Raw genomic sequence first — 9,869 nt, forward strand, 5'->3', positions numbered from 1 at the left:
CTCTCCAGCTTCTGCTTCAGTACTTTTCCCTCAGTAAGTTCTCCTGATGCTCACTGGGACAAGAATACAGTCTGTTATTAATAACGTAGGAAAACCCCTCCTCTTCCATGGGTTATGTGGCTAAAATTTGACATATGGTTACTTATTTAATAAATGAAGTCTGAGGTCATTAAGCATATGCCTAAATGTTTTAATGAGCCAAGAGCAAAAACGTAAAATCTAGCTTTTGCATTCCTATGTATGCTTTCAGTATAAAGTTACGGTTTTCTTTCAGCCTGTCTCTTTAACAGAAGCCATTTTAAATGCCCCATGCTGAAACTGCTAAAGAATTTATTTATTTATTTTATCATCAGAAATAGTTCATGGTAAACTTTGCAATTGCAGATGATAGTGACAAAAAACCCCAGCGACGCAATCGTAGCCGCAGGCGTCGCTTCAGGGGTCAGGCAGAAGATAGACAGCCAGGTAATGCGAGTGGAGCTGTGGGTAATCTCAGGTCAAAAGCATGAGAGAATGTTGTGTCTGCTGTCTTACCTAGAGCTGCATAATACAAAAAGGTTACTCGATAACTAATAAGACTACTAGACAAAGATGAAAGACTTTTTTCTTCTGCTGGGAGAACTTACAAAAGTTCTCAATCTGCCTAATGAAACTAATTCATAATGTCTAACTTGTCGCTTGGACATACGAGTTACGCTTCTGATCCTGTTCTCGCTGAAGCCAGTAGCCGAGCTGCTGTTGACTTCAGTGGTCCAGGACCAAGACAAACGTGAAGGTTCATGGCCTGCGCTCACTCGCGTCTGCGCTTGCACCCAGCGTGACACAACCTTTTCAGCGCGGGCTGCAAAGCCAGGAGCTGGCGTGGCGGGGTGTGGGTGCCCTGGCAGAGCTCTGTGAGGGGGCTCACGTGGGATCTGCCAGTCCCGTGCCTGCACCAAACTGCTGTCAGTCCTCGGCTGCTGTGAATATTTGTATGTCATCCCCAAATTGAGGGTGGGAAGGAGGAGGAATTGAAATGAAATTGCATGTTTCCAGTTTTCTGTTGTTGTGGCTTTTTGCATTTCTTTTGTGTGTACTAACACTCAGACGTGAAAGGTGAGCTAGCTAATTCTCTACAGAATGCCCTACTGAGACAATGCTTGTATGTACATGGCGTAAGGTAGTAGTAACAGAAGGTCTTCTAGATTGACAGGTTCAAAATTTCATCTGTATTTGTCTTCCTTCCATCTGTGGTGCTTACACAGCATTTGACAAAGAACAACAAAAGCTGTTACATTACAGTAAAACTTGGGGGGGGCGGAAAATCCCAAACACCCCGCCCCCCTGAAAAAACCCCCAACCCAAAGTAACCCATTACTTCTCTGCACTCCTGTTCTGTAACAGTGCTGAGAGTTTATAAAGGGGTGGAACAAGAAAGAATGGATTTCAGCTTTTACTTCTCAGAAACTGAACTTCAGCCAGCAAGGTGAGGAGGTGGTGGTCACCTCTACAAAAGCTGCGATGCTTTTCTTCTAAATCTTAAGTCTTCAGAGAACAAAATTTCCCAAACAAGAATTCTCAGTTTTTTTCCTGTTGCTGTCGTTGTTCGAAGTACCATTTTCAGATTTAAATATTTTTAAATACAGCAGTAAGGGCATTGGCAGTTACACTGCCTTTGTGAAAAATGCTCTAAAAATTTGATCTCTTCTTAAATACTTAGTAAGTGTACAGAGAGTGAAATAAGACAGAGGAAACCCCCCCTCCACCCGATGCCAACAGTGTGCTCAGTCATTCAGTCCCGTTTGATTCACATCGTTATGGTTTGGGTTCCTGCTGCATACGGGAGTGTTAAGAACTGGTGTCCTACGCTGTGTGCGTAAAACACGCTTCGTCTTCCCGTTAGAGGAGTTGGGTGCAGAACCTCCTTTTAAAGAAACAATTTTCCTTGTGCAGGAACTCGCTTGGTCTTGACAGTTCTGCAAGGACCCAGTCGTAAGAAGTCCAGTTACTGTAACAGAAAATTAATGTGCTGTGCTTCCTACTCTGACGTAGGTGTCGTGCACAGTCAGTGCTAAATCCAGCCAACAGTTCACCTGAGTGCCTGACAGGCTAAACACAATCGACTGTACTGTGCCGTAGGTCCTGCTTGCCAACCCTAATGTGCTTTAGCTCATCAAAAGTACAAGTGCACATTTAAATTTGTAGTACCGTGTATTCCAAAGATAGAACTGGCTCTCCACTGGTGTGGTTACAAGCGGGCAGGGTAAGACACAACCAGGCTCCAAGAACACGCGCTGAGGTTGGTGAGGAGAAAGGAGGTCAGGAGAGCCCTGGCTGGCATCCAGTAAGCGTAGCCCTGAGTCAGGCGCGGCTGTCCTGCTCTCGAGCCGCTGCAGCGCCCGTACGCGCGGCGCCGTTAATGCACCCACCGCGGGCCAGAGGTAAGCGCGTGGATTGCATTTGGAGTACCAGGAGGAGGGTGAGCCCCCTCGCCACTTGCTTCATGAAGTAACAGCTTTGAATGCTGCCGTATCGTAAGTGATACCAACCGCTGAGCCTCCCCCCGTTCTTTGCATAGTTTAACTTACCTTCATTAGCGTGAAACTCTTCACTACTCCAGAGAGTAAAGCCCCAGTGACAGAGCCCAAAGAGCCTGCAGTCTGATCTCCTCAAACCCAGTACACAGGAAGCCCTTGTTCTCCCAATAAAATTCACAATTGGACCAAAATTCCTATTCTGTTAAGATTGCACCTTCAGATTGTCACGTTACCAATGATTTTAGTGGAAATTGTATTCAACGGAAACGAATTGATCCTTGCTGTGTAGCTGATACCTGCAAGTGTGAAGGCCTTTTGTGAGATGTCTCCCAGTTACGCTAGAACTTGTGCAGAAAAGACGTGTGAAGCGTAATGCGAAACGGGGCTTCTGCTGTGAGCATCACTGTGGTTTCTTTTCCTCGAACAGTAACAGTAGCTGATTATATATCACGAGCTGAATCTCAAAGTAGACAGAGAAACCCTCCAAAGGAGACAATAGCCAAAACCAAGAAAGAAACGGTAAGAAGATATTTTTATTTTTCTTTAACGTATGGCGTGCTTTTCCTCTTCCCTCGCAGCAAAACAGAAAGGGAACGCTTCACTTGGATCGCCCGCATTTGACTACAAACGCATTTGAGCTTAAGAATAAATTATTAAAAGCGAAACCGGCCCACAGTAAACAGAACTGCCCTTGACTCCTAGACCGTCGCTGCAGACAGCAGGGACCAAGCGTAATGCTCAGATCAAGTCTTTACGCATTTTTTAAATGCTACATTTATTATGTAATGCTACATGAGTGAGAATTATCGGTGGATGAGTCTGGAGAAGGACTGATCCTTAAAATGCTCTATAAATAGAGGGCACAAGGCAGTGTGTTTAGTGACTGGTGCAAACCGGTTTAGAGAGACCGGTACAAGGGTTGTAGATTTGAGATCCGTGCCCCTTAAGGGATCGGAGTGGCATTACATACCAGAACACCCCCCCCCAAAACTGACCACGGCACAATCCCTTGGCTTCCAAGGTACCGTTGCGCGTACCGCCGCAAGTTACGTCCGGGGTCAGCAAAGTAAGAGCGAGCTGTTGCTGTGTGACTAGCAACTGAAAGGGGTGGGAGACTCCGCTCCTCAGTTCACTTCTGCCTTGGCTTGGAAGAATGGGAATTGTGAAACAGAACGTTCTGGGCGTCGGGGGGCGACGGGGTGCTGGCACAGCCAGGCGAGAGGCGGCTCCTCTTGCACAGGAGCTGTGTGAGCCAGAGGGAAAGGGGGTTGTGCCCTGTGTGCGGGTTTTACCGCATCGTTAACGTTCTCCCCGTTTTGGTTTTGCAAGGCGAAAGATGCGATTGATGAGAACAGCCCTTCCGAAAAGGCAGTGAACGGTCCTGCTACAGCTCCTGGGGATGAGCCTTCTAAACTACAGCACAGTCCTGAGGAAAAGAAAGTGACCGTTCAGGAGGACGGGAACACCCAGGAAGAAGCAGTGCTGAATGGTGTTTCATAAACTGAAGTTCCTAGTTTACAGTTCTCCTACATTACATTTAAAATAGTGCTTGTATAAGCTTGCCAAAGATAGAATATGGATCGCCAGTCTTGACACCGCACTTTCAGTTCCTCCATTTTGGAATACAGAAAGGGGAGGGATCCTGAAGAAATCACATGTTAAACATACTTTGACACCTACTGTGTTATAAATATATCATCAGATGTGCCTTGAGATAGTATATGTAACATTTAAATAAACAAAATTGCTGGCTATAGGAAATGTTATTTTGTTTTCAAAATATGGCAAAGATGTGAGGGGGATCCCTAACATAATACTCTTTATGAAAGCATTAGCTGCTTTTGTTACATTTTTAATAATATGCAACCACTTCTTCACCTGAGGAATACTAGAAAGAAATGCAGTCTAAAATATTTTGCACTGAAATGTAATTTCTCCATTAGTTTAGTCTGGAAACTGGTCTGTTTTAATACATGTTTTTTAAATGCTGTATGTAGAGGAAAAATCTGCAGACCACTGGAATACATTTGTTAAATTCTCATAATCTGCAGGGATACTGGGTGACATTGGCAGTGACTGTTCTACATTGAGGCTTTGTTTGGTTTATTTATTAAACTGTACAGTATTTAAAAATCAAACATAGCTTTAGTTAACACTAAGCTGAATTAGTCATGTCCATTAAGACATAACCTGAACTACTGAAAAGATCAATTTCCAGAAAGTTTATTCTGTATAAACTACATATGTTAGTCCTTAGTAGAGTATTTTTATTTTTGTTTTGGTTGTTTGATGTGCAATATGTTTTTTTTGTATGCTGGTAGTAAAAGAAAATAAACTTTGATCTTCCATCTGTTGACTGTTTTTGGCACTAACCATTGAACTCCCTTGCAAGGCAGCCTGAACCTTCAACTCCTCCCTAAGCGTCTTCTGATGTGCCAGTCTTCCATTCTTTGCTGTGATGATGTAAAACGTCAGTTAACAAGTCTAAAACCAGACTTAGCTTGGAGCTCACCTGACTAACATATCTAGGAATTAATGCAGATGTAGTTCGAGGGCAGAAGCGTGACACTGCGCCATGGTTTCAGGCACATGAGCAAGAAGAGCGAGGCAGAAAACACTGGTGTGGAGAAACATCTGGGCAGCAAGGAGGGGCTGGAGCAAGCCGGCAGTGCTGAGTTGTGCTGACGTGAGAGGGACGGGCACTCTGGCCTGATGTCGTCAGGAGTAAGGACAAGAACAAGCGCTGTGAACTGCCTGTGACCCCCGAACAGCTACAGCAGCACTGCCCCCACGCTGCTCTGTAATGTGACCGCAGTTGACACTCACGGTGTGTTCCCTCCTGGAGAACAAACAGTTAAATCCTTACAACTGGAGTGTGCACAAGCATCTCAAGAGTGGAGAAAAATTAAACAAGGACCAAAAAAAAGTGTTACTTGGCAGACGAAAAACCTTAAGTAGGGCACCATTCCACGTAGGGCTTGAGCTATGCCTACCTGAAGGGCTGCCTGGTGGCGTTCCAACTGGGTTTTCACCCCCCACTTCATGGCGAAGCAAGCTCACGCCTCCCTCTGTACAGGCCCTAAACCTGGTGTGTGTGGGACGCACGTTACCCGTGGGATCGGCTCTCCCCAGGGCACAGGACTCTGCCGTGCTGCTGCTCTGGCACCCCTGCGTGGCCTGTACCCAGCCCACGGCTGCATCGCGGCCCGCGCTCACGCCGAGCGCGCGAGGTGACTTACGCTGTCAAGAAGCGGCTCGTTAGTCCTGGACAAGCGGGAGCCCCCAGCGCCCTTCTATTTCCCAACGGATGCGCGTGACCTATGGCACGTGATGCACAGCAGCTTGTACCGTGGTTGCAGAAAGGTTCTTGGCGTGCGACACCGCTCTGGCCCCGACTCGGCCGCTTACAAAGACGCCTGCTGGGCTGCAGCCTGGCGCATCCAGCTCCGGTATCTTCAGCAGCTTACGAGGAGCGTTCCTGTTTCCTAATTGCTTTAACTCACACCTCACCTCATGAACGCGAACTTCGTAGCGTAAGACAACGCATAAAACCAGAGTACTTACAGCCCACATCTCAAATGTATCGAATGCTATAAAATGCATTAAAAACTGAAAGGTACTAAAAAATCCGGGACATCCCAGACACACCAGTAACACGTCAGAAGCTCAAGCAACCTTGTTTGTCTCTAGGCAAAGACAACAGAGTCCGTCGTTTCCTATATTTTATTTCTTAAATCCAAGACAACCACGCCTCTGTCCCCATTCTTCCTCTCAAATTAATCCACTTGATTTTCTTCCACCCCCTCCCCAAACGGGGTCACCGCGCTCACTTTGGCATACGAAGAACAGCAGCGTGACCGTCAGAGCTAGCTCCACACAAGTTCGGTAACAGCGCCTACGGCTACCTGTTCCGGTAACATGCACTGGCCTAACCAAGTTATTACCCTTTCACACTGAAAATATTTGAGCTGCAGATTTTGCTGCTTAATAATGAAGAACAGCTATGAAAAAAGCTTTAAGCCTCGCTCCCTCACATGTTTGCCCAAAAAAAAAAAAAGACTAAGAAGTGAGCGGGGAGGGAAGGACCTCCCTGGATTCACATTTCCAGCTTCATTTATATTAAGTCAAAGACTGATATTAAAACTTGCCTTAAGCCATTTATCAAAAATAATCATTTGCATTGGCCAAAGCCTCCGATTTTCTCTCGCATTCATTTTTTAGCTTGGTCTTCCAGCAAATCTTTAGCTTCATTGATTTTGGCTGCTACATATGGAGAGCCACCTGGAAGAAAGATAACCTCGTGTCACGGCCGATGAAAAGAGTGGGGTTTTTATCTGTGCTGTTAATAATGCCACAGTACACGGGGGAACTGGCGAGTGCGGCCTGAACCTCCGCAGGTTAAAGAACGAAGGGCACGACGGCTGAAGCGGGGTAGGGTCACGCGTACGGGCACCGCAGCAGCCAGAGCTGCAGGCAGCTCATCCCTCTTAGGTTGCTTTCAGTTACTGGCTGGTGGGATTTTTCTCCAGTTTTATCAGCCATAAATGCACCGGTCACTAACGAACGCCAGCATAAAGGGCGTTGTGAATACAGACGCGTTAACAAGTCTGCAGTGAAACCTCCCCCCCCGTGCCAGGCCAGCACAGGACCTGCTGCAGCGCCAATGGACCCGTGCAGTTTTTAAACCTGACACACAAATGACTTGGGAAGACACCGAGACAGAATCCACAACGCACTGGAGCTGGAACTGACTGAGAGGTGCAAACACCAGTAGCGTGTACACCGCTCACTGGTACTGGAATTACTCTATTTGAAGCTTAATTTATTTAGGCCATGTAAAACATGGGAAACGCTCCAAGCAGTCTTTTACGTTCTGCATATATTCAATAAAGTTAATTTTGAAGTTAACTTCTGCTAGATACTCTACGAAACCCACGTCCCAAAGATTATTTGGGGGTTTGGTGCATAAAAGTAAAGTGATGACGTTCAACAGCCGCATTACAGGAAGCCATTTTAAGTGAGGATTAAGAAATTAAATGCCAAGCACTGACGCATGATTCTGCTGCACTGAAGGAAACGGTATTTAGAGCTGCCTTGGGTTATTAATATTAACTTCAAGCATAGCCACGTCCTGAGCTGTCAGAGGACCCCAAACGGACCCCAAACAGAAATGTTTCAGTTCAGTGTCTTCAGCAGCCGCAGAAGGCTCACAACCTGACATCTGTGCTGCATTCCCGAGGCGTTCAAATGAACCCCAACTCACACGGTGCATAACGCACGCAAATACACTTTGGTCTTTCATCTAAAATTAAGGTGAATTTAAGTCTCATTTTAACAAATCAAATTTTAATCTGACCTGCGCAGAAGAGAGAGCAAGTAACGGGCTGGCCTGCTGAATCTGCCTGCGTGCTTTAGAGCGTTCAAACACAAAACCAGGCTTCAAAACCATAAGGCACCCTAAAAGCTGTTTTCACTCAAGAGTTTTCTGGCTTCTTTTAGTAGCTGAAGTAGTCATCTGTCAGTCACTTCTGCCCTACGCAGTTCTATTAATCTGTGTTAAAAACATGTATTAATCCATGTGACTTAATTTACTTAACCTTTATCTGGATGATTGAGCAGCATGATCCGTCTGTGGGCTTCTCGAATTTTACTTCTGTTGGCTGTAGGGCTTTAAAAGAGAGAGAGAGAGAGAAAAACTGACTTAAGGGAACCTCATAAAATCGCCCAGATCTTTAAAAGATATCTTAGAACAAGCAGGCACTGTCTTATCCATAAGCTCTAGCTTAGACATACGTTTTTCTTTTCCTACTACTGATGAGTAGCATGTAAGTCCTGGTTTCTAAGGCTTTTCCAAAACACCGCATGCTGAAGACAACAAGCTACAGCAGCCTGGTACGGTGGGGGACACTCATACGCTTGAGAACAAACAGAACCAGGCTGCAACATTTTTACTGGGACAACTTCCTAAGAGCTGGAGGAAAAAAATAAAATTTGCTCTCCATTTGTTTCAGAAAGCCAAACTAACCAACCAACCGTTTGCATACAGACTTCACAGCTGGCAATTGCCTTCAAACAGAAATGGTTCCCATTCTGCACCTCACCAGACACAGGTGTGTCTTTGGTCTCTCAGTCTTGGCAGGGATAGTTACCATGCTCGTATCTAAGGTGTTCTAGAAGTGAGGAATTTACTCCAGGTGGAAGACCAGGGTTTGCAGCCCCGTCACACCGCATCTGCCTGAAGTTCAGCAGCAGTGACAGGAACCCCAAGCAAACAGCACAACCACGCTCCCCGCACCGAGTAAAACCCCAAAGCTTCTCGCAAAGGGTGAAGCTACCTGGACCCCTACGCGGCTTTCAAACGTGCTAGGGATTTGCAGGCGTACGAAGCCCAGCTAGAGTTAGCTTCCGGCGAGCTAACACGCAAGTGCAGAGCCCCAAATAAGTACGGAAAATCCTGAAAGGCAGCTCCCTATTTCCTGACTTGGCAGCGCCACTCCCAGGGGAAGCCGGGCACAGGACAGCCTCACGCAGCGAGAACGACGCCCTTTTCAAACCAGGTAACACCGTAGCCTCCTTTTTACCTTTCATTTCTAATAAATTTCCTTTTACCTCACTCCGAGTATTAAGGCTGCTTCTCGTTTAGTCATTTTGGGTTCAAATCCACCTCTGTAATAACCACTGAAGGCCTGAAAGAGAAGACGTGTTACTCTAAAAAATCGCTGATTTTAAGTTTAGCTTTATGGGTCAAAACAACTGCTTTAGTGGCTGCCGAGCTTTTAGTCTGTAAGAACATGGCAAAGCTTGTTTTGCACTTGTAATAAGAAATTCAGCTGAAGGAGAGCATCGTTATTTGAACGAGTACTTCAGCGTGCCAAAACAAGTTCTCCATTAGTCAACCGCCACCAGAAGTGCTGAGGTTAATTCTGTTATTACTGACAAAATTGCGTTTGGCCTAAGAAGAAAACGCAGCAAGGCTGCACAGAGAGAACAGCCTGTAGTTATTTCACCACGTAAACTTTTACAAAAAAAGACGCTACTGATAAAACAAAAACTTACAGGTTTTGGTAGGTTCTGAAGTGCTTGTTTTACTTGTGGCTCCATTTGCTTCATAGCTTTTAGGGCATAGCGACCTTAAAGAAATCAGCGTTGAACAAGGCTAAGCATAAAGTGTCAGTAAGATTTAGCAACTCAGTGCAGGCGGCGACTCGGGGGTTTGAAAGGGGCACGAACCTTTTGGGGATATACGAACCTAACAGGGTTGATCTGCTGTTTGCTTACGGCCACGCTTCTCCAGGCAGGCCCTCCCAAAAGAGTGCCCTGCAGCAGCTACGGCCCCCCATCCCTCCCCCACAC

The 9,869-nt window shown here is 46.0% G+C and overlaps 2 protein-coding genes across 5 annotated transcripts in view; one reads left to right on the forward strand and one right to left on the reverse strand.

Annotated features, from left to right (window-relative positions):
• FXR1 (FMR1 autosomal homolog 1) overlaps positions 1–9,869 on the forward strand; it is a 43,653-nt gene that overhangs the window by 23,034 nt on the left and 10,750 nt on the right. For 2 of the 4 annotated variants that reach the window (XM_009642968.2, XM_035898444.1), the window contains exons 14-15: positions 2,944–3,035; positions 3,846–4,287. The exons of 1 other annotated variant lie outside the window; for it this stretch is intronic. In XM_009642968.2, coding sequence (XP_009641263.1) covers positions 2,944–3,035; positions 3,846–4,016 — 263 coding nt within the window. In that variant the 3' untranslated portion in view covers positions 4,017–4,287. Of the gene's footprint in view, positions 1–384; positions 466–2,943; positions 3,036–3,845; positions 4,288–9,869 lie in introns of those variants that run through there. One more of the 4 variants, XM_035898445.1, reaches the window with a different exon arrangement.
• On the reverse strand, positions 6,654–9,646 carry DNAJC19 (DnaJ heat shock protein family (Hsp40) member C19). Its single transcript, XM_009642971.2, has 4 exons — positions 9,573–9,646; positions 9,126–9,202; positions 8,114–8,184; positions 6,654–6,797 (listed from the first exon to the last, which is right to left on the reverse strand). Exons 1-4 carry the CDS (start codon positions 9,624–9,626, stop codon positions 6,727–6,729), a joined length of 273 nt encoding a protein of 90 aa, XP_009641266.1. The 5' UTR covers positions 9,627–9,646; the 3' UTR covers positions 6,654–6,726.

The sequence above is a fragment of the Egretta garzetta genome, unplaced genomic scaffold, assembly GCF_000687185.1.
Source record: "Egretta garzetta isolate BGI_Z169 unplaced genomic scaffold, ASM68718v1 scaffold637, whole genome shotgun sequence".
NCBI classification, from domain to species: domain Eukaryota; kingdom Metazoa; phylum Chordata; class Aves; order Pelecaniformes; family Ardeidae; genus Egretta; species Egretta garzetta.

Coding starts and splice junctions, on each gene's coding strand:
- DNAJC19 (XM_009642971.2), bottom strand. CDS start 9,626: ATGAAGCAAATGGAGCCACAAGTAAAACAAGCACTTCAGAACCTACCA. Junction 9,203..9,572: donor TTCAGAACCTACCAAAACCT/GTAAGTTTTTGT, acceptor CTTCTCTTTCAG/GCCTTCAGTGGTTATTACAG. Junction 8,185..9,125: donor GCCTTAATACTCGGAGTGAG/GTAAAAGGAAAT, acceptor TCTCTTTTAAAG/CCCTACAGCCAACAGAAGTA.